Source organism: Micropterus salmoides, unplaced genomic scaffold, assembly GCF_014851395.1.
Source record: "Micropterus salmoides isolate LMB-PRFRI ecotype aquatic unplaced genomic scaffold, ASM1485139v1 Ms_hic_scaffold_3, whole genome shotgun sequence".
NCBI classification, from domain to species: domain Eukaryota; kingdom Metazoa; phylum Chordata; class Actinopteri; order Centrarchiformes; family Centrarchidae; genus Micropterus; species Micropterus salmoides.
This window is the reverse complement of record NW_024042261.1, coordinates 15,566,392-15,589,895: the sequence shown is the minus strand read 5'-3', so window position 1 is coordinate 15,589,895 and position 23,504 is coordinate 15,566,392. Positions and strand designations below refer to the sequence as shown.

General features: G+C 38.5%; 4 protein-coding genes across 4 annotated transcripts; all 4 read right to left on the bottom strand.

Annotated features, from left to right (window-relative positions):
* Window positions 1-429: 429 nt before the first annotated feature.
* On the bottom strand, window positions 430-5,207 carry snrpd2 (small nuclear ribonucleoprotein D2 polypeptide). The gene is made up of 3 exons (XM_038693943.1): window positions 5,052-5,207; window positions 3,480-3,659; window positions 430-923 (listed from the first exon to the last, which is right to left on the bottom strand). Coding segments are annotated over exons 1-3 (357 nt in total). The 5' UTR covers window positions 5,054-5,207; the 3' UTR covers window positions 430-748.
* A 3,429-nt stretch (window positions 5,208-8,636) lies between these two features.
* foxg1c (forkhead box G1c) lies at window positions 8,637-11,399 on the bottom strand. The gene has a single exon (XM_038692446.1). It carries the CDS (start codon window positions 10,810-10,812, stop codon window positions 9,592-9,594), a length of 1,221 nt encoding a protein of 406 aa, XP_038548374.1. The 5' UTR covers window positions 10,813-11,399; the 3' UTR covers window positions 8,637-9,591.
* A 4,087-nt stretch (window positions 11,400-15,486) lies between these two features.
* pglyrp5 (peptidoglycan recognition protein 5) lies at window positions 15,487-16,990 on the bottom strand. The gene is made up of 4 exons (XM_038692339.1): window positions 16,900-16,990; window positions 16,561-16,756; window positions 16,255-16,373; window positions 15,487-16,058 (listed from the first exon to the last, which is right to left on the bottom strand). The coding sequence occupies exons 1-4, from the start codon at window positions 16,910-16,912 to the stop codon at window positions 15,883-15,885; spliced, it is 504 nt and encodes a 167-aa protein (XP_038548267.1). The 5' UTR covers window positions 16,913-16,990; the 3' UTR covers window positions 15,487-15,882.
* Window positions 16,991-17,993: 1,003 nt separating this feature from the next.
* polr2i (RNA polymerase II subunit I) lies at window positions 17,994-22,151 on the bottom strand. Its single transcript, XM_038694070.1, has 6 exons — window positions 21,991-22,151; window positions 21,752-21,806; window positions 20,497-20,570; window positions 19,778-19,852; window positions 18,478-18,529; window positions 17,994-18,309 (listed from the first exon to the last, which is right to left on the bottom strand). The coding sequence occupies exons 1-6, from the start codon at window positions 22,050-22,052 to the stop codon at window positions 18,247-18,249; spliced, it is 381 nt and encodes a 126-aa protein (XP_038549998.1). The 5' UTR covers window positions 22,053-22,151; the 3' UTR covers window positions 17,994-18,246.
* Between the last annotated feature and the right edge of the window lie 1,353 nt (window positions 22,152-23,504).

The following is a 23,504-nucleotide window of genomic DNA, read 5'->3' as shown; positions in this document are numbered from 1 at the left end:
GAGGGGCACAGCTTGAAATGGAGAGAGATGAGGGTGTGAAGTGACAGTCAGCACATCTGGTCTCATCAATAATGCAGTGGGCCTTTAAACGGCAGTTTGTCGCATATTGAGCGCTGCTGAGTGAAATCAAGCCCGACACCTAAGATGCTGTCAGGGGAGAGTGAAAAGGGTGACAGCGGGAGGAGGAGGAGGCTGCAAGGATAGCCAAGAAAAAAAATCTTCGCCGAGCGTTTCTCATACATCTGATGTAGTGTACTATACATAAGTGAGATCCACAAAATCTAATTGGGTAGCAACAATGGAAACTACTGGTATAATATAATCTCCCAAAAAATAATGAAAATTGTTAAAATAACGGAGATTTGAAACTTAAGTGTGATTATTAGTAAAAACCAAAACACATGGAAGATTAAATAAAAAAATACACACTTTCAATCTAGTCATCACTTTTATTATTAAAATGAAAAATACAGAACACTACGCAAAACCAGGTGTGAAAATAATGTTTATTCTCCAAAGAGAACAAACATAATTTTGACACTATGCATGTTACCCAGTAGTGACAGCAGTGATCCAACCACAAAATAACAACCAAACAAAGACGTTTCCATTAATGGTAGTCCACCGCCACTGCCTTCAAATCATTTATTTAAAAAAAAAAACAAACAAACAAAAAACCCCCCCCCACAAAAACAAAGAGAAGAAGCCCCTGAGACTGGTTCAGCTGGGCGCCTATAGTATAAAGAGTTCATTTTCCTGTGATCAGAGGATTTCTCAGCACAATGATGACAGAGTCCCCCCTCAGGAACATTTTAGAAATGTAGCGGTCCTTATTCACAGGCTTAGACTTCTTCTTTCCCTTCCCGCTCTTGGGAACTTCTGTCCACATCTCCTTCACATTCTCCAAGACCATGTTGCAGTGCCTGAAAGGACAGAAAGGATGTAAAACTCTGAAACATGTTATTACTGATTTTTAAAAGAAATGAATATAAGTCAATGAGCCTCAAGCACAAATCACTCTTGTATACAGATTTATTCTTAAATGGCACACACAGGTAATTTAAGATAATTTGTGGTATTCACACACACTTTGAATTTTCTCTTAGATATGAACAAAAGTCAGGAGTGGTGCAGGCCTGTCGTCTGCCTTTCTCCATGGGGAAAAAACACTTGATTGTCTTTAGAATCATAATACCTTAATCTAAATAAATTTAGAGTTTAAATGACACAGATATTTACTACTGTAAAACATAAAACTCAAGACAAACTGAAAGCAAAATAAATATTCTGTTCACCATATTATCATGACAGCATGCCAATTTACTATTTGAGAGGTTGTTTTTTTAATATTTTGGGGTTTTTATTGGCATGTTTTGGCACAGAGACTGATACATGTCTCACTTTGACAGGTGTCTCAGAGTCTTTATTCCGGCCTCTGTCCAGTACAATCCTCAGTGTAAAATTACCAAGTCTAGTCTATATTATTATCCCATTTAATATCTCCAGGACTGTCACACCACCTTGACTACCTCTCATATTAGTCATGGATGGATTTCCTTTTTGTCTGTCGCACAGCGTTGCTCTGGTGACATGTTGTGGAGAGCTGTATTATTCTTTTCAAATTGAAAAAACAAAAACATTTTTATGAATGAAACATGCCCACACAGGGAGTGGAACAGCTGGCCTTGTATAGCAATTAATTATGCTAATAAGCAAATCTCACATGTAACCCATGAATGAATGAATGAGCAATTTAAGACATGTAGGTTGTTTCCAGTTAAGAGTTTGGTAAATCCAATACTCATACGAAGAAACCTCACAAAACGTTAGGATAAGAATACGAAAATGTTCTTGTCTGAGGCCCAATGATATATACCTTGGATTGAAGTAAACGTATGCAGCAATTGATTTGATATGTATTATTGTATCAGGTATTTTAACCAAATATCTTTAAGTCAGCCGAGTGTTCAGTAATAAATCAGGTAGAACTACAACGATTAGTCAATTAATCGATGGAAAGAAAATGAATCGCCAACTATTTTGATAATACATTACTTCATCGTTTCAGTTATTTTACAAGCTAAAATGTCAAAAATATTTACTGGTTTCCACCTCTTAAATGATGAGATGCTGCTTGTCTTTGTCATTTACGAGAGTAAATGAATCTTTAGGTTTTAGACAGTTGGTTGGACAAAGGAAACAATTTTAATACATCACTTGTGGCTATGGAATCCGTGTATGGTTCATTTCATTATTTCATTTCAAAACCATATTGGAAAAAAACAAAAACCCAAGTTGTTTTTTGGTTTTTCCGTTTTAAAACCAAAGCAGAAAAACAGAAAACAAAGAAAAATGTTTTTGTTTTTCTGTTTTAAAAACAAAACGTAAAAATATTGATTTTGTTTTTTTAATATGACCGATTCATATAGCTTTGTGTGTTACACTTGTAACACGTATCTGCTACACTAAACCTGCAGCAGATACACTTGGGCGAAGGCGGTGCCTGATTAAATGTAATTAAGATGAGCTTGAACATCAATATAGGTGGGTTATTAGTTAGAAAAACAAGAGGCTCACCGTTCAGTTTGTAACTCACTAGCAAGAAGTTGCCTAAGAATCCTCTGGTTTTTAAGATTTTTTCAATATCAAATTAATTCAGTGATAGTTGTGAGCACATCCAATGGTACACAGCAAACATGAACTGTTATTAGTTAAATCGGCCTGGATTAAAAGATGCGGGTAATTTTTGTTCAGCTTCTCTACACGGTTTCCGCCTGACCTTTATTTTCTTCGTGAGATGGAAGAATCTAGAAGGTTTCGCAGCGCTGCGGAGAGCCTCCAGCTGTGGTAGGCACATGGATTAGGCTATGCGTAAAACAGGAGCATCGAACTTCATCTAGCCAGGGAACGACCACTGACTGTCCAGTACGCCATGATCATTCTCTCTGGTTCATGAAGACCGCAAACAACAGGCGCACGTGTACATCAACCAGTTAATTTGAAAACCAGTAAGGATACAACACCGGTCATAGATAGAACAAAAGGCAGCTGCTTTGTTTTTCTGTTTGGGTTTAAAAACAGAAAAAACAAAAAACGACTTGGATTACACGGATTCTCTATTTAAAAAAAATAATTTATAGACTAAATGATTATTTGTTCAAATAAATCGGCAGATTAATCAGTTATAATAATTATTGTTAGTTGCAGCCTTAAAATCAGGACAGGTGTTTTTAGACCGTCATTTATTGCTATAATGGTTATATCAAAGCGTTTAAAGCCCTCTTGTGGAAAGTAAGCACAATGAATTATTGTAACAACATCAAAAGGACTTTCTGGTTAGTGATATCAGAAAAATACCATCTTGAATTAAAAGTGATAACAAGGCTGTGAAATCTTACAAAACTATTTTATTTAATAAAATACTCATCTCATATTATCCTCTCAAACCCGCTAAGTAATAAGTCAGGGGAGCTCACTACCTGTCAAAAGCCTTGACTCTTCCGAGCAGCTTCTTGTTGTTGCGACAGTTAATGAGGACCTGAGTGTTGTTCTTGACTGACTGGGTGAGCACAGACAGAGGGCCAGTGTTGAACTCCTCTTCCTCTCGTTTCTGGAGCTCCTCAGGGGTCATCTCCGACTTGGGTTTTGTTAATAGACTCCTGAAAAACATGCAAAACAATACCAATTAAGATGTTGACAATAAATAATTATGTATGTATTATCAGAATGGCATTAGTGTGGCAGGACTATACAGGGTTCGACATAAGCAATGGCCTGATGGCCCAGGGCCAGAAAAAAAAAGTATGCCGGGCAAGTTGATTGGCCAGCCACTGGCCTGTTTGGACCAAACACAGTCTCACAGACCAACAGGGAATATAGTACCCACTGTAAACGCCAATCAATATCTGCAACAACTCCCTCCCTGTCATTGTTTTTAAATATGCAAAAGCAAATAGCAATCCGTTTTCTGTTTCATGGGAAAATCAAATAAAAGATTTACATTAAAATCATTAAAATTCAAATCTAAAAATTAACCAGTTCTTTGTTGTTTGAATGAATCATTACGATGTATTTTTGCTTAATAAAGTAACAGTGTTGTTTTCATTCTTTATTACTGTCCCAGAGGTTGGGTTGTATTGCTTTTTGTTGTATACTCTTCTCTATACATGTTTTTCACTGTGCCATTTTGTTGGAGTTCATTAACCATCAACAGAACAAAACAAAAGTTAACATCACATTTAGATAACAAAGAATGTGTTTCCACAGCTTACAGACTTGGACCAAAATAAAACACCACAGTGTAGACATTACTAAAGTAAACTGATTCACTTCACTTGTACTCAGTAATATATTAATATAACCACAGTAAATATCAGAAGAAAACCGTTAAGTTTAACGTTACAGTTCGGTTCACACATTTATTATTATCAGAGCATTAACAAATATATGCCCGAAAACACACACACACACCCACCATGGAAACTTTTCCACTAACACAAATGTAACTTTCAGGAGGTGGATAGAGCTTTTACACTTCATTTTTCCCTTTCATTTCTGCTAATACGGATATAGCTCTCATGCAAGACGATGCAAGACAATTAACTTAACCTTTTGGCAAAGACTGAAAGCTAGATTATCCCAACCGAATAACGTTATTTATTACAAGCTGTTTCAAGGTAACTGAACACAAGCAAGAAAGCGCATGCTCAAAACTTTTCTTGATGTTAGCATTTGGCTAACTAGCGTAGTACAAAGCTTTTGTGTGCCTTCAGACTCGTAGCTTTTCAGTTTTAAACCAAAACAGTTTAAACATGAATGAATCAGGAATTTTAATTGTATACTGTAAGAGTAACGTAGTTATAACATAGCTAGACCTGAAAATGTTTATATATTCTAGCTAACCGGCCTTGGTTGCAGACTCTCATAAAATGCTGGCCTAATTAGCTTAGCATTACAGCCTTTAGCTATTATTTGCTCCGATTCAGAGCTCAGGCTCTGAGACCGAAAATGACCATCCTTCTAAAGACTGTTTAATCATCATAGATACTTACATGGTTGCTGATTTATAAAGACGGTTATCTCAGATCGTATCCCGCTCGTCTCGTCTCCACCAGGTAACGTTTCCTTCGTGTCTGCGACTGCAACGTTTCTACCAGACTCGCGTGCATCGACCTACTTCCGGGTCAACGAATACGCGCTTCAACATTTTGTAACAACTACCGGGTTACTACTACACCGTCCTGAAAGTGTTACATCAAACCAGCCATGCATTTGATATTAAAGCACAGCACCCACCCTTGCCACAGCCTTTTCACCCTGGGAAGAGATATAGAAGAATCTTCTGTCGCACCACCAGACTGCAGAGCAGCCCCCCCAAGCTATGAGACTTTTAAATTCAAATTCATCTGCTTCATTGAATATACTTTATTTAGATCTACTATTGTCTGCTACGTAGCAGAAGGGAGTTTAAAACTTAATTGCACTTTACAACCTGTTGTAATGTAACAAATAAACCTACCTCCTTCCTCCTGCAGTAGATATGAGAAGTCTACCCCCCTCGAGGATTTCAATTTGTTTTTCAATTGAATTGTTCTCATTAAAGGTAGAAAAAGTTCTGACATGATTTATCTTTGTCTCATTATTTTACATCACAACAACCTGGCATTTTAACAGGGGTGTGTAGACTTTTGATATGCACTATGATATTATTGGATTATGATTATTGATGTGTAAGCATTACTAATGTTGCAGCTGGAGCTAATTTTAACTAGGCCATTTTATATGGTACTTATGTGTAGCCTAATCTATAATAATATATCATCATGTATTAATTGATATATATTTTGTAGTAATAATCTGAATTTGCAAAGCAATACATATCTAAAGATGTCAAATAAATGTAGTGGAGCAAAAAGTACAAACAATGGTAGCCTATAATTTACTCAATTACTGCACTTAAGTAGCCTACCTAAGAGCAGTAATTGAATAAATGTATTTAGTTACATTCCATCACTGGTAAATTAGTAAAGTATAATTTTTAGAAACATTTGCTTGTACTCAAGTTCCTACATGTTATATTCTCCATTACATCTCAAAGGTATATTGTAGATATTTTTACTCCACTACAATCATTTGACAAATATAGTTGTGGGCATATAAAATACAATATATATATATAAGCTAGCTATATTCTACAGTATAATGTGTTTACTTTTGATTCTGTAAGCACATATAGCTGATAGCAATTAGAGAATGAACTCAGTATTGAAAATGCAGAAATCTTTCTGGAGCAGTTTTACAGTGTACAGTTTAAAAGTACCGCTATTTTCACTTAAAAGTATCTGAAAATCCATTCTTCCACTACATGCTGGTGGTATGAGACCAGAGAGGAAGAGAAGAAGTTGATTTCTCATTTAAAAAACATATCCACTGTCTGTTAAAGAAATTGTCACAGGAAAAGAGAGGGAGAAGCCAAAGTGATACCGCAGACCCAAACAGATAAGTCTTTGTTTGTTCTTTAACACTACAAGAACGAGGGGAAAGTGTGTGTGTGAGAGAGTGAGAGACAGGGATGTAGGCTATTATCTACACAGCAGCAATAAGACACTGAGAGATTGGCTTTCTGGCAAGAGACAGACAGACGCCGGGGGTGTACAACCCACCCACCTTATTTCAAAGGGTGGCAGATCTACCTGTGGAAGCCACTTGCTGTGGATAATAGCAGCCTGTGTGCTGTTGAGAGAGGCGAGTGTGTAGGATTGATTTCCAGAGCTGCATTATATCTTTATGAAGCACACCTACCTCAGCCAAAAGACTTGCATCTTAAACTGTTGAGCAGTGGGACTGTAAAATGAGCTCAGTGTATCATTAGCCTACATGTGATGGGACTGCTGCGAAATGAAAACACTTTTGCTGTAACCCAATTAAGAGAGCAGAGATTAAGCTACAACCAGTGCAGATAGGCAAGAAGAAAATACTTCTATTACTCTGAAACAACTTAATAATGTGTACGATAACATTTGGTTATGGCCCAAAGCATTGCTTTATTTAGGGACTGTGTGGAAATGATGCAGAGGGTGACTGAATGTTAAATTTCTCTTTTAATAAAAAAGAAATGCTTTCCCCGCTGGAGAGGAACATGTTTTAAATGTGTGATGTAGAACTTAATATATTTCAAGTGCACTTTGACACATATTACTGTTCTGCTGTTGTTTATGGTGCAAAATAGTGAAGGTGGCAGCTGCTGTAGACATGGCTCTGTGGAGAGAAAACAATCAGTTACTAATAACTATGATGATCCACATCTATTCTGATTCACAGAAGTGACATATCGGTCATAATGTCTGATTTTGATGGGTAAAATAAATTCATATAGAGACAACCTGCACATGGCACATGTGTATGTGTTTTTTTATTTGTATTGGTTGTTACAATAAAAAAACAAGGTTAGATTGAAATAAAATATACATTTGTGATTATAAAAATTAAAAACCATCCACTGCTACCCTAAAAACATTACACTACCTCCTTTCCACAATAAAAAGTCTCTCCACCTTTTGTAACTCCCTTCCCATCTAATTTTTGTACAGTCCCTTAAATGATTTAAGTATAGTCTGTTTTACTTTATATTGATCTTGGTGGCACAATTCCATCAGACACTAGGAACTCTGTTGAGCAAAAACCACCTTATTATTTAAAATACGCAACTTTTAGCCCCCAGCGACCCTGTACACAGGATAAGCGGGTGACAATGGATGGATGGATGGAACTTTTAGCACATGATCAGCATGGATATTGCAGGGTGATTTACAGCTTTGTGGTTATCATTAGTAGAGCTGGTTATTTAACAGCAAACAGTATCTTTTTGCTCCTGCCTCTGGCGATAAAACTCACCTGTTGATTCACAGCCCTGCCCCGGTGCGCTTTGCTGCGACCACAATTACGCACGCCAGTAATGAAAATATTACTATCTTTGTATCTATGTAGACCGTGAGTTTGCCAACAGTGAAGTTACCCGATCCAGTCCCAGTCTGCTTTAACCACAGGCGACTGTGAATGTGACTGGGCTTGGGAAGGTGACGGGCTAGGGTCTTTTGGTATAAAGAGTCTTTTGTCTGAAGGAGGCAGCCGTCCAGAAAGCGGCTCCAATCAGTATCCTCGTGCATCTTTTTATTTATTTTTTTATTTTATGAATTTATAGCCTATCTTAGGGGGAAAGACTGGGAGAGGTGAGGGAAAGTTTAACAGGCAGTGATGTCAGTGCCGGGTGAAACACAAGACAGATCAATAAGATCAGCGGGACTGGAAATGTCTACCTACTGAAGTTACAGTCTGCGCGCTGTTTCAACATGATGTCTCTTCAATAAAGCTTCAGGTGCACATTTGAACTGTTGATCTTAAGTGGGAGGGGAAAAAGTAGATTACTGCATGCCCATAAAGAGGCCTCTCAAATTTTAGGCTTCTTTAAATTGTCAAATCAGTCTATAGCCTATTCGTTGTTGTGTGGGCTCAAACCTCCCGAGTGAAACATTTAGCCTAATAATAACACAGCCAAATAAGAACAATCAACAACAGTTTTAATGAAGTGAAAGAAAACACAATTAAAAATGTATTATTCATCGTTTAATTACATGTAGGCTAATTAAAATAGTCTAATGTAATATTATTTAGTTGCAACATTAACTAAGTAGAAGACAATAAATGCAGCAAAAGAGCAGTTTAATTATCGTTTATGTTTTTTTTTCCTTCCATATTGGCTTACATGTTTCTATACTTCAAAACGATTTCACCTCCTTGGACCAAAAATTATTTCATTACATTTTAAAATTAAGTTAGTTGAACGTGTTCTTCTCGCCTATAAGCCTACTCTTATCATATCACAACTTCAACTAGGCTACATAGCGTTAAAAGGTTATGGTCAACATGCAGGCAAACGAATAACTTAAGAGAGATTCATATTTTCATTTTCATTTATTTCATTCTTAGTCATTTTGCAGTAGGATCATTTCAGATGATGGCATCAGGCCCAAAACAGCGACATGCGCGCAAACATCACTTCGGTTTCTATACTGAAATAATTCATAGAAGTTCAATAAGTGGAGACCGTTTCTAAAACAGGAATATAGTTTCAGTTAACAGATGCAGACCAGGTAGCTATATCAATTTAAAACAACGTAGGCTACGTCTCTGATACACTGACGTGTTTTAAAATAGGTTAACTCGTGCATATATTTTTGCATATTTTTGGATATGGTGAAAAAAAACCCGTTTGCTTAAATTTGAATGTATGTGAGACACTGCATGTTGTTTATTCATCAGCAGTTTTTCTTTTTTGGAAATTATTAAATGACACAACTCTACTGCAAAACGTTTTCCATTTCAATTTAGATATAGACCTACTTCGCTGTAACACAAAGAAATATAGGTAGGACAATATTGCGGGTAGTTTTAATTGACCAGGCTTTAATAAACTCAAGAAATTCCAGTTTTGCGGGTTCTCGTTAGGACGCTCTGGCTTTTTACATCTACGTCTAAATTAAACAGGAATATTTTAAAGCTTAGATATTGGGTAGGCCTACTATGACTGTTACCCTATTTATCTATATTCCAAGAAGTAGGAGGGCTTGAACTGGCTTGAGGGCAATAATTTGGAATGTCATTACAACATCCCCCAAGGTCTGAGTGAACGGTCTTGGATAAGAATTGTCCCGGAGACGTCTTAGACGGGGCGCACTCCTCTTGACGTGGAGTAAACGTTGCGGTACATGGTATTTGGTGAGAGTAAAAGTAGCTGGCTTGTCCAGAGATCATGTTAAAAGAGCACGGGTCAGACAGCGGCAGGGTGCATGCGGGGATGGATGTGGAGAAAGCGGTGCAGGCAGCGCCAATCTGATGGTGACGGGATTGCGCGCAGCTGACTCCAATGTAAGACATCTCCTGGTGCGTCTGCACGAACCGGTCGGCGTCTGCAGAACTTGTTGCACTCAGCCGGGACCGCTGTGAAACAAGCGATGTGGCGTGGTTGGGGAAGCGGTGGTGAGCACTCAGATAAGTCCCTGCGCCAAGGTGGGTGCGCACTGGTGACTGGAGAGGCAGAAACGGCGGAACCGGCCAGTAAAATGGACCCGCTGCGGCCAAGGTGACACTGGTTGCCCTGCTGGAGGACATCAGACGACCTCCTCCCTTTTTTAGTGCAAGCTTGGTCCTGGAGCCAGCTGTGGCCCTGCGCCGGAGTTTCCCTGATGTGCCACCTATAAACACATCCTCACTGCAGGGGTCCAGCATCCAGTAGTTGCCTTTACCCGGGTCATCATAGTGGCGCGGCACTTTAACGAAACACTTGTTCAGACTCAAGTTGTGCCTGATTGAATTTTGCCAACCTTGTCTGTTCTGTCGGTAGTATGGAAAGTTGTTCATTATAAACTCATAGATTCCGTTGAGTGTGAGACGTCGTTCTGGGCTCTGGCGGATCGCCATCATGATGAGCGCGTTATAACTGAAAGGAGGTTTCTCAGGTTTAATACTCTCTTCTGCTCCCCCGCTTTTCTTTGAGTCTCCCTTATTTCCTTCTCGTTTTCCACTTGCAGTCACCGGTTTGGTTTCTGCTTTAGTGCACTGTTTTGGGTGTTCGCAGTTCTTTTCATTGACAAAGTTTTCTTCTTGACTAGATATCTCTGGATGTGCGGAGCGCAGCTTCTGGGACGGAGAAGGAGCCTCCGGGTTACCTATCACTCCCTCTCGTCTCCACAACAGGCTGCTGATGCTGAATGAGGACTTGTGGAAAAAACGGTCCGAAGTTTTCAAATCCTCCATCTTAAAGGTCGAAGTTACAACTAAAATCCTCGAAGCTGCCCCGGTGATCGGAGCAGAGAGCGTAGGCTAACTGCTCCCAGAGAGCAAAGATGCGCTGATTGAAAGAGGTGCGGAGCCAAAGACGCACTGGCCAGACAGCGTGACAACAAACGCGCATGATCTCAGAAGCTCAGGACTCGCTGCCTACGAAAAGTAGTGCTTTACTTGACTGATCGGTGAACTCTTGGCTTCAATTAATACTTCCGTGACTCGTGAAACTCAACCCTCTCACACGCGCCTTGCCCTCTGGGTTGGCCTCATATTTCCTCTCCTTTTATCGCTAAACACCTTTGATCATCATTTGGCAAAATTCCGATCAAAAGAAAGAATAGAAGCCTGAATGCTCTTGTCGATAAACAAACGCAGCGACAGATACTTTGCAAAACATTCGAGCAAATAGGGCTCATATAGCCTATTAACTCTAAAAGAAGGGAAATGCACCTAGAAGCACATCTTATTTGGAAATGAAAATGCATTACTGATCAGACAAAAATATATAGCCTAAAAATGATCATCATGTAAGCACAGCTGCTGCCAATATCATGCTCACATTCCTAAATAAATTTCACAATTGACAAAAGCTCACCGGTTTCTTTTTCCTGTTAAGATGGTAGGCTCTTAAAACAGCAGCCAAACAACCTTTCCTGACTCTATGTGACTTAAAATAAATAGGGGAGACCGGGGATGGTTGTAACATTTTTTTTTTTCCGTCTGTATCTCTGAGCTATTTTAAGCCAGTGCCTTCAAAATGTGCTGCAAACTAGTTGCAAGTATCTGTAATTAGAAAGTCTAACTGTTATCTCAGCAACACAGACATAAAATGCATGGTTTAGGCTCAAAGTAAAAAGTTACAACATTTAATTATTTTTTTAACATAACTGAGTCTGTGCATTCCTGCATGTGTGTCTGTGTGTAGGGGTGGTGATTCAAGTAGGCTATCTAAGTTATTGTCAGTCTTAAAGATAATGGGCACTAACTGAATATTAGTGTAATGGTGCTTTCAGACCAACCGCAAATTTTCGCCTCGCAACTTTACTCGCATGAGTACATTGGCTGCAAGTGTTCACACACAATGCAAGAAGGCGATTTTAACGGGATAACGTGAATAAACACAACTCGCCTGTACTACAACTGTATGAACCCAAAGTAAACATTTTGCTGTCATTAAATTGCAATAAACGGATTAAACTTATGCCGAAACAACTACAACATGATGCAGATTTGTTAAACATATAAATTCATGCTTTGTCAGGTCAACTGGTCAACAACTTCTAAAATGTTTGTTTTCTGAATGGAGTTTGGATCGATCAGGGCTATGGGTCACAGTAAAGTACAATGATAGCTGGAATAAAGTTACAGACATGTTTTCTCAACTCACCAGGTAGTTCAACCTTCTCGCTTTATTTTCTCCAAGTAATGTCCAGTTTTGTCCGGTTTTTATATAAATATGTCACAACAGAGCTAACGACCCTAGCAACTTCACTGTGACCAAGTTACCATAGCATAGCCCTGATCGATCCAAAGTCCATTCAGAAAACAAACAGTTTAGAAGTTTTTGTCCTGCTGTCTTGCTAACAGACCTGACAAAGCATGAATTCATATGTTTAATCATGTTGTAGTTATTTCAGCATCAGTTTAATCCGTTTATTGCTATACAAAATGTTTACTCTGGGTTCATACAGTTGTAGTAGTTGTGTTTATTCACGTTAAAATCGCCTTCTCGCGTTGTGTGTGAACACTTGCAGCGAATATAGTACTCGTCGTGAGGCGAAAATTCGAGGTTGGTCTGAAAGCACCATAAGTGTTGGTGCTTGAATGCCTTGCACTGTCAGAGTGGTAACAGACATATGGCACTCCTTAGCATGCAGGCCCCATGGGCCCACAGAGAAGGCTACAGGGTTACATTAACATTTGAACATATAAATAAAACAATTAAACATTACTGTGCGTGTGTCAATCACATGCTGAAATTCAAATGAAACATATAAATAAATTTTTTTGGTGTAGGTTGTAACATTTTAATTTCCAAATAACCCAAACTTTTGTAGACACGAACTAGCTGATGTCTGGCATTATAGCTCTTATAGCTTAGAGCTAAAACATTAGCACTAACAACTTGCATGAAATATATCTATTGAGACACAATTTCAGTGTGATGAGTTTAAATACAAAACAGGTAATGCAATAACAAAAATGAATTAAGTAAAAAAGATACTTTCTTACATCAAAATTATCTTTTACCTTCCATACTTGTCAGTACCTGATGATTGGCCACTACAGTGACATGTACCTATGGCTTACACATACCTTCACTACTCTCAAGACAATTACTAATTAAAGACAATTCTTAAGACAATGGTTGATTTAAATAAGAAACAAGTAAAAATGTATGGGTACACAATTTTGTTTGATACTGGCTGATGTGTCTGCATGCCTGGACCACAGACTGAGGCCATGCTTTACCTATCGTTTGACCAGCTGCAATTCAACTGTAGGTTACTTTACCATTACTGTAACAATGTTCAGTTAATGAAATCAACTGTTATGCTGGGTGTTTTACAGTTCATATGCCAGACATCAGACATGACGACCAGAACCACACAAAATCTGTTACCATTATACCTTAGTCAATTTGATAGGGGCTTCCCTCCATAATCCCTGCGCTGCACAAGTGAGCACTTGTTGGGAATGTCTCAAGCGCTGCAGAAAGCATGCATTGTTGTCTCAACACTTGTAATCCCCTTGGATCTTTTTCTCTGTTAAATATTTGATTTCATGTATTGTGCTGTTTACAGTGATATTGCAGCAGCACCCTGAAGACGTTTGCATATGAACACGGCTGTTGCTAAAACACTTTATTGGCCTATATATACAGTGGGTACGGAAAGTATTCAGACCCCTTTAAATTTTTCACTCTTTGTTTCATTGCAGCCATTTTCCAAAAATCAAAAAAGTTCATTTTATTTCTCAGTAATGTACACTCAGCACCCCATCTTGACAGAAAAAAACAGAAATGTAGAAATTTTTGCAAATTTATTAAAAAAGAAAAACTGAAATATCACATGGTCATAAGTATTCAGACCCTTTGCCGTGACACTCATATTTAACTCAGGTGCTGTCTATTTCTTCTGATCATCCTTGAGATGGTTCTACACCTTCATTTGAGTCCAGCTGTGTTTGATTATACTGATTGGACTTGATTAGGAAAGCCACACACCTGTCTATATAAGACCTTACAGCTCACAGTGCATGTCAGAGCAAATGAGAATCATGAGGTCAAAGGAACTGCCTGAAGAGCTCAGAGACAGAATTGTGGCAAGGCACAGATCTGGCCAAGGTTACAAAAAAATTTCTGCTGCACTTAAGGTTCCTAAGAGCACAGTGGCCTCCATAATCCTCAAATGGAAGACGTTTGGGGCGACCAGAACCCTTCCTAGAGCTGGCCGTCCGGCCAAACTGAGCTATCGGGGGAGAAGAGCCTTGGTGAGAGAGGTAAAGAAGAACCCAAAGGTCACTGTGGCTGAGCTCCAGAGATGCAGTTGGGAGATGGTAGAAAGTTGTAGTAAGTCAACCATCACTGCAGCAATCCACCAGTCGGGGCTTTATGGCAGAGTGGCCCGACGGAAGCCTCTCCTCAGTGCAAGACACATGAAAGCCCGCATGGAGTTTGCTAAAAAATACCTGAAGGACTCGAAGATGGTGATAAATAAGATCCTCTGGTCTGATGAGACCAAGATAGAACTTTTTGGCCTTAATTCTAAGTGGTATGTGTGGAGAAAACCAGGCACTGCTCATTACCTGTCCAATACAGTCTCAACAGTGAAGCATGGTGGTGGCAGCATCATGCTGTGGGGTGTTTTTCAGCTGCAGGGACAGGACGACTGGTTGCAATCGAGGGAAAGATGAATGCGGCCAAGTACAGTGATATCCTGGACGAAAACCTTTTCCAGAGTGCTCTGGACCTCAGACTGGGCCGAAGGTTTACCTTCCAACAAGACAATGACCCTAAGCACACCGCTAAAATAACGAAGGAGTGGCTTCTCAACAACTCCGTGGCTGTTCTTGAATGGCCCAGCCAGAGCCCTGACTCAAACCCAATTGAGCATCTCTGGAGAGACCTGAAAATGGCTGTCCACCAACGTTTACCATCCAACCTGACAGAACTGGAGAGGATCTGCAAGGAGGAATGGCAGAGGATACCCAAATCCAGATGTGAAAAACTTGTTGCATCTTTCCCAAAACGACTCATGGCTGTATTAGATCAAAAGGGAGCTTCTACTAAATACTGAGCAAAGGGTCTGAATACTTATGACCATGTGATATTTCAGTTTTTCTTTTTTAATAAATTTGCAAAAATTTCTACATTTCTGTTTTTTTCAGTCAAGATGGGGTGCTGAGTGTACATTACTGAGAAATAAAATGAACTTTTTTGATTTTTGGAAAATGGCTGCAATGAAACAAAGAGTGAAAAATTTAAAGGGGTCTGAATACTTTCCGTACCCACTGTATATATATAAATATAAATTCATTCTATTTGGAGGGGATTGCTGCTACTCTGGTTTAACCTGTCCTCTGTGGGAGAGAGCAAGCAAAATGAGAATTGATCACATTAATGAAACATAAATCAAATAGTAATAAAAATAATAACTGCTGATAACAGGTGTTTATTTCCAAAAGACTGACCTCTAGTATAACATTGGAACAGATTAAATGTAACTGTAAATTAAATTGATAGAATGTAACCAAATTAAAAAGTGATAAAAAAAGAGCTATCTGAACATATGCACTGAAGTACACTGACTTTCATTTTCTACACTAAGCATTTTACACTTCCGGACAGCTAGAACCTAATGGTCTCATCTTATGTCATACCTCCCTCTGCTGTAAGAGAAACATCTGATAGGTGGTGAAACCTGCAGGACTTGTTACAACACAGATCTTCCCGTAGTTAACAAAAGAGACTCATGATACAAACAATGTGGAAGTATGGGATGGATTTTCCCGCAAAGCCATCACATTGTGTAGTGAGCCTTATGGGGCAATCCTTAGTTGTGGTAGTGCAGCATAAAGTTTTTCTCCTGGACATTCTGTGTTTCCCAGATCTCTGTGCCCAAACAGGACAAACTCTCGCTGTAAAAAGCCCTGAGTGACTCCAGCCCGCAGCAGCTTTTTGACTGAGGATATTGACTCTGTACTTGGTGTGTCATCTGAAATCAGAAGAAGTAGCATTATCATTATATGCAGTAAGCATATTAAGCACAAAAAATATCTGGACTGTCTGGACTGGAATATCTGTTATCTGGACTACACAAAAACAATCCTGAAGGCCTATAGAAACTCGTTCAGAGATATTTAATGCACATTTTTGTTGGCAGAAAGCACAAAGTAAATAAGTAAACTTACTGTTAAAATTACCCATGAAGGCGATCCCCAGTGAGTCATGGTTGTTGCCTTTTGTATGTGCTCCTACTACACCCCAGCCTCGCCCTTCATACACTGTACCATCTCCCCCGACGATAAAACTGAAACATACAGGAAGCATGGTCGACGATCCTGTAGCACTGGAAACTTGCAGAAACCCATTAGAAGGAATCCATAACTAATTTTACTCCAGTAGATCCAAGTTGTACTTACAATACTATATAAATATTACTCAAACGTTACATTTGCCTGGACTGTTTCAGCAACAAAGGCAACAGAGCTACTCACTTGTATCCAATGTCATCAAAGCCGTTTTGTGTCATATGCCTTCTCTGAATGCTGACAAGGCGGTCCATGCACTCTTTCCGGCCACTGCACCTTGGGAGGGCAGTGTGGTGTATGACAACTCTCTGGGCAGAAGCTTTCAAAGTCATCTTTTGTCGAGGGGCAGCTGCTCCCCACTGCGACCTTGAAACAACGTTCACTGAAAAGCAGTTTGAAGATGGTCAAAAGCATATTCAAAACAAAAAATGCTGGCCTATGTCATAACTGAAAATGTAATTAGCAACATTAACTGCAACATTTACGAGTGTAATGTCTGTAGGGTATGGCTGTTTTCTGTCATACCTTTATGGTCCATAGTGTTATACACAGATGCCTTTGGTTTTGATGACTGATCAGCAGCAGACTGTGCAGCTGCATTATCAAGCAGTCTGTTTCAGGAGGTGTGGTTATGGGAAGTACACCTTCCGCGTTCTTTGTTGTTTCATGTATACACATGTCTTTTTTTATGAGCACACACATTGTTTTCCCACTGGTCATGCTAGCTGAGTAATAGTCTTCAGTTGCTCAACAGGTTGTTTGGAATATACATGTTTTGAAAAAGAGGAAGATGATACTGCCAGTATTCCATAGTGGCAGAAAATCTGTGGTACAGACGGCTGCTTCAGAATGATGTCAAGAGTCATGGGAGTTAAATCAGTAGTATCTGTTTTGCAATATCAAGTACCGTGTATGCTTTTTTCCATAGGAGGAAACAAACCCTGATGTTAATAAGTAGTCTAAAAACTGGGTATCGTTGGGATTTTAATTGACACTCCCTATTGGTTTGGTTCTCTATCAACAATCTCATCAGTTATTTTTCAATAATAAACAATTGCTTTTAATAAAGATATTTAAAAACTTCCAAACAGAATCATTTTTTTATTTTAATATTTTAACTATAACTAAATGTTGTTTCTAGAACAGGAATTCTGGAAGGAGGGCCCGGTTTGTCTCAGCCAGCAGCTCAGTTTACAAGAATTTTTCAAATTTAAGATTTGTGGCAAAATAAGCGAAACACTTAGGACTACAAAGAGATAGATTTCATTTTAGCTAGTTTGTAATAGCTTTCTATTAGCTGAACTAGCACGCTGTGCTTCTATTAAAATATGGCTTTCTACAGCTCCAACACACAGAGCAGGAGCGATACTCTAGTGTAATAAGAAATTACACCAAAGCATTAAAAAGTACAGATAAAAGAACCATTAATTTTGGAGCTTATCAATTTAACAGTCTTATCATGTAGCCCCGGGGCCCGTTTCATACTAGGTTTTGAGACCTGTCCCTACTGAAGAGGCCAATTAAGTGTCCATGCTGCCAAAAGTATGGGTGTGTCTGCTAATGTGAATAATTACAGCACGTGTTACACAGTTACTTGTTTCATTAAATACTCAGAGACATTTGAAACAGCAGATTATTTTAATCTAACAAAAACACATTTGAAAATGACAACTGTTAAAAAAAACTATTAATACATTATATTCACAAGATTGTGTCTGACAAACTGCCAGTCATCGTACAAAAGGTCAACAGACATCAGCAGTGCTGAGAATAAAAAAAAAAAGAGCTCTATATGAGCTGCTGCTAGGAATATTTTTTCGTGAACAGCAATACTGTAGATGCAAATGTATGACCTCCTCTTGATCACCAGCTTTACTCTGTCCATCTGTGCCCACAGTGGGGGGCTGTGCAGACGTAGTACAGTCTCATTGCATCCTGTCAGGAAAAACACAACATACGCTTAAAATAGTAGACCTTCCCGTTTCATTAATGGCTGAAACATGGCATGCTGCTGACCACAAAAAGCTGGTAAACGTATTCATAGACAAACAATATTAAGACGACAGGTCATGTATGATGTTTTTCACCAATAAAGATCATTACCTCAGCCTTCATACTGTGGGACTGGAAGAACACTGCCTCCTTGTGACCACATCTAGGATGAGACATAGAACAATGAAACCACTGCGAACACAGTCGCTCAATGTCACAACGTTTCAGTTCTCAATCAGTTAAAGTGCAAAAGGATGCTGGTGCTCTTCACCAAATGATTAAAATTAATAAAGTAACAATTAGCAGCTCTACGCAGTTTTAACCCTTATGTGGTTTGTATGCTTGTATGGTTAATCACTCCAGCCCGCCATGCCTATATAAAACTTTGAAACTACTTATTCCCAGTTTAAGATGGAAAAGTGGTGAAGTAAACGTGTGGCTGGTCAGTCATCCAGTAAGGCAAAGCTACTACTGTTATTCTCAGAACTTGGCAGGTTTATAAAAAAAAAAAAAAAAAAGAGATAAATTCCAAATCAAAGTTTCTGCAGACGTTTGTCAGGTGGTGAGAATGATGACGCCAATCAGGAAACAAGTTTGCTCTGTTTCTGGTATGAGTGTAACGTTACATGACAGTAATACAGTGCAGACATGATGGAGTATACATTACATATAGGCTTGTTGCTGTGAATTAGGAATTAAGTAGTCAACTTTCTTTCCTTTTGTGGTCAAGAATCACTTAATGCTAGGGCTGGAAAATCAAACAATAATGATAATTATTGCAATATAATTTTCCTCAATAACAACATAACAAATGCTCAATAAATGTTTGATTTAATTCATTTGAATCACAAACGAGTTAACACTTTATTTTTCTATTAAGATATTTATTTTGTTAAGGAAAAGGGACTGAAAAAAGATTTTACTGAACTTTACTCATGCATGTATGTTGAAAAAAGATGTTATCATAATTGTTTTTAATGGTCTACCTCAGATTTGTTAAGTGAACCACTGTATGGCATCAAGTGTTTGTTCTGACCATAAGAATATTTTAAAACCACAATTAACCATCTGGTTTCTTCAACTTTCACTCAGGAGTAAAAATCTGCCTTTAAACTAGAAATAAATAATGACTTGACATTTATTTGTAATAATTATTGATATCGAAAGATATGACTTATATGAAAGATATTTTTTATTGTGATAACATTTTTGGCCATATTGCCAAATCCTACTTAATGCAGATTATAATTCTCCTAAAACAGTTTATCTGTGCTGAATGTCCAAAAATCCAACGATACTAAATATTGCATCAAACAAACACCACAAGAATTATTAACCTAAAAACATCAGAAGAACGATAAGGGGTCTCCAGAGGGAGGGAGGGATGTCGACTTATTATGGTAAAACGTACTTGGGACAGGGGTGATCCTCCGTCCTTGGTAGTGTTGGATCCTGAGATACATCAGCAATGATCTGTGTCAGCTCGCTGGAGAAAAACAGAGTCAGGATGCTAGATGACTTACAGACAATCAGCCTTCAAATGACTGACATTATATACATAAAGTGTGCAATATAAGGTTTTACTATTATGGGCATTACAAACGATGCCCTATTGCAAATGTTTAGTCATTTAATATGTGTTTAAACCATGATTAAAAAAGTTATTTCGGCAATTTCTGAAACAGATCATGACATATGACAGGACTGCCGTAGTCAAGTGAGGAAGTGTGCGCATGAAAGTGTATGGATGACGCATTTAACTTCATTTGTCAGTGACCATTTTCGTGACTATAAAAAAAAGCTGTAGTGGTTGCAAGCAGGGTAAGCAACCTAATGCTAGAATGAAAGGTTTCAAGCCTGCTTCTCAGAAAAAGACAAATGTGCTTGGTTGCACCTGTACCCACACCCAACAGTGATCTCACATGGTCCTGTGGGCACCTATACATTACTACAAGGTGACAAGTTAAAACAACTGGAGGTCAGCAAGAACAAAATTTACAGTGGATGTTAAGTTCCTCTTATTATGCAGAGATGAAACTGCATTAAAAAACTACAGAATGATATATCAGTCAATTTCAAGCTAATCGAGATCTTGGTAATTTATGTGGTAATGTGGTTTCTTTTACTCACTCAACCTCGTGGGTGATCTTGTTGACATAGATGCAGCTGTTGTCCGCCTCTTGTTGGTAGTCACAGTTCCTGCACTGTGCACAGGGCATTCAGAAAATTAATATAGGCATTCACATTGCCTGCCTGCCTGACAAGTCATCCCTCTAGATTTTGTTTTGTTTTTTTAGTTCAGTAAGAGTCAACAACAACAACCTAGCACGGGACAGAAGTTTTACCCTGTATACTGGCCTATATCAGTGTAGGCCTAACCATCTTCATGTTAGGAGTGATCCCTGTTGTGTCACCGCTTACTTATTGCACCGCACATACACTACATTTTGAATGACTCAGATTGATGCAAAACCCAACTTCATTGAAACATTGTCACTTTTAATAGTTTTTAATTTTTTAAAATTTGATGTAGGGCTGTGCGATATAGACCAAAAAGTCATATCCTGGTACTCTTAGGCTGAATCCCGATATAAAATATATATCGGGATTTTCTCCTAAGTGGGCTTAGCACTAACTAACTAAACGTGCCTGTGCTGCAAACATATAAGCATGCCCTGCTTTCTCCCTGTATGTCTGCTCCGGTGACTTTCTCCATCAGTAGCAGACTATGATATATAAAGACATAACATATTAACAACGTTAGTGTCTAATTTTATATCCCTTTTGAAATTATATATGTATACCTCATAATACCGATATACCGCTCAGCCCTAGTTTGATGGTGTTCAAACTTTATGATTTCAATACTCCTTGAAAACACTGTGCTCATCGTCCTATGTGTTACTTCCCAGATAAACTGAACTCGTGTCAATAATGGACCACTAAGTCCTGAGGTTTAATTAGCCTCGTTCAACCACTGTGTGGGAAACAGTCCCGGACAAGCGACACGAAGGTAAGATTTGTGCTTTATTGTAATTTTTCTTTTCCTTTCAGTTTTATAAGAGAAAAGACTGGTTAGTTTGGTTAGCTGCCCCACCTCCGTTAAAGAGCAGCTTAACGTTACAGCATGTTCTCTAAACTTTCCTGAGGGACCTTCCAGTGAATGAGACAGACCCGAACAGGACTAACGTTAGAGGTAGCCCTGACAAAAAAGGGACGAATTTAGGACATTTTAAAACTACGCCAAATGATTTGGTACACTCACAACTTTATTATGTAGTCGTTATAACTATATAATTTATTATACGTCAATTAACGTCACCTCAAGAGGCGCGATCACACTAACGTTACCAGTTATCAGTCACTTAAGTCAACGTTAACTTACCGCATACAGCAGGATACGGTTCTCCTTGTCTTCTTTAGGGTATAACATGTTGTTACTGAAAAACAAACTCAGTATGTTTAATGGATTTTCCATTTTCATTTTGCCCTTCAATTCCTTTACAAAGTAAGACTTAACTATAGTTATTTATAAAGACAACGCTAGGCTAACATGCGTGTAGCTTCCACACTTAAACATTAGCTAGGTTAACTGATCTAACCTCTATTCGGCCAAAAACTCACCATTCTTGACAAAACCGTATCCCAACAAATCCTGGTTCGTACGCTCCAGTGTCTAAATCCATTGGGGCACCTTTTGGTTTAAGTTAAACCTCACAAATAACAAACTTGATGCTCTGCCTTTTTCGCTTCCACTCGTCTGAAAACAGACCAGCTGCGCATGCGTGTACTGTGACGATTTTTGAGACAGCGCCTCCAGGTGTGTGGGAAGATAGATAACAACTTTCTTATTATTTGTTCATGGCAAATGAAAAACAAGGTTAATTTCAGTAAAACAGCCAAGAACTTTGTTTATTATTATTATTATTTCTTAATGTCCTGCTTTGTTCACTCATAGAGCCGAGTCCAATACATGGTGATGAGGGTGTGATGGATTTATTTCATGTATAAGGTCCTCTTTAAAAATGTGAGCAGTGCTGAGGAGGACGATCTCTGGATTTCTTGTATCTTAATGTTACCAGGGATTTTGTTGGTGTATTTTTCCATCCCTTTCTTGACCAGATCAAGAGCACCTATTACCACTGGTATCGTAGTGGTCTTCATCCCCCACATTCTCTCAATTTCCATCTCCAGATCTTTATATTGGGAGAGTTTTTCTGTGGTCTTTAGGGAGGCATCATCATTTTGGTGGGGACAGACATGTCAACGAGCAGACAACTTCTCTCCTTCTTGTCCTTCACTACAATGTCGGGTCTGTTAGCCTTGGTTTCTCTATCAATTTGACTTGGCACGTCCCAGATTATAGTAGCTTTATCATTGTCTATTACAGTTGATTGCTCATGCTCATTGCTCATTGCTCATGATTGCCTAATGGACGCATGCTGCTGCTTTGTTGTGCTGTTGGTGTTTAGCACAATTCTTCTGTTTATGTAGACCTTTTTTTCACACTTACTGCCATGCAGAAAAGGCCACAGAATCACTGCACATACATGTTATAGCATCAGGATCTCTTGCAGCTCAAAGGGAGTGTTTGGGGAAAATGACAATAGAAGGTACATACTGTATGTATGATACAGTCCAGTCATGTCTGATCCAGTTGTTTTGCACAGTATTTATAGTTCATCCAGAATAAAGCTGAGTAACTGGTTAGTAGTGAAAAAAACAACTAGTTGCACTGACAGAGAGGTGATTCGGTGTAATTGTTTGTAAAGATTCTTCAGAATCTTAAGTCAGTAATAAATGAGTCTTGTCTGCCCTAATTACAGGCTTCCTATTTGCAAAGGTGGAGTTTAGTGATGGTATTCAGAACATTCAACTGAGCTTTTCATGACCTTGGTATTTTCTGTGTTGTTTGTTATATGATCAAAGATAGATATGCTGCTATTGACAATAATTTATATGAAATATTTAAACTTGATTTTGCGCAATTTTTTGATAATTAATATTAATCCTAATTATTTGAGATTTTCATAACCTTTCTCTTTTTATACGTTGCATTTATCATTATCATCATCAGTATTGTTTTTAATCACACATCTTTAGATTGATATGAATATTGTGTAACACTGCTACAACAA

Bases quoted from the DNA above. Each gene is read 5' to 3' on its own strand.
- snrpd2 (XM_038693943.1), bottom strand. The intron at 924-3,479 runs GTAGTGAGCTCC...CTGTCCTTTCAG, and splicing joins AGAGTCAAGGCTTTTGACAG to GCACTGCAACATGGTCTTGG.
- foxg1c (XM_038692446.1), bottom strand. From the start codon at position 10,812: ATGGAGGATTTGAAAACTTCGGACCGTTTTTTCCACAAGTCCTCATTC.
- pglyrp5 (XM_038692339.1), bottom strand. The intron at 16,374-16,560 runs GTGAGTAGCTCT...TGTATGTTTCAG, and splicing joins TTTGATGACATTGGATACAA to TTTTATCGTCGGGGGAGATG. The intron at 16,059-16,254 runs GTAAGTTTACTT...TTCTGATTTCAG, and splicing joins CTTCATGGGTAATTTTAACA to ATGACACACCAAGTACAGAG.
- polr2i (XM_038694070.1), bottom strand. From the start codon at position 22,052: ATGGATTTAGACACTGGAGCGTACGAACCAGGATTTGTTGGGATACGG. The intron at 18,530-19,777 runs GTACGTTTTACC...GTCTCATCCTAG, and splicing joins GAGGATCACCCCTGTCCCAA to ATGTGGTCACAAGGAGGCAG. The intron at 18,310-18,477 runs GTAATGATCTTT...TTTTCCTGACAG, and splicing joins CCCACAGTATGAAGGCTGAG to GATGCAATGAGACTGTACTA.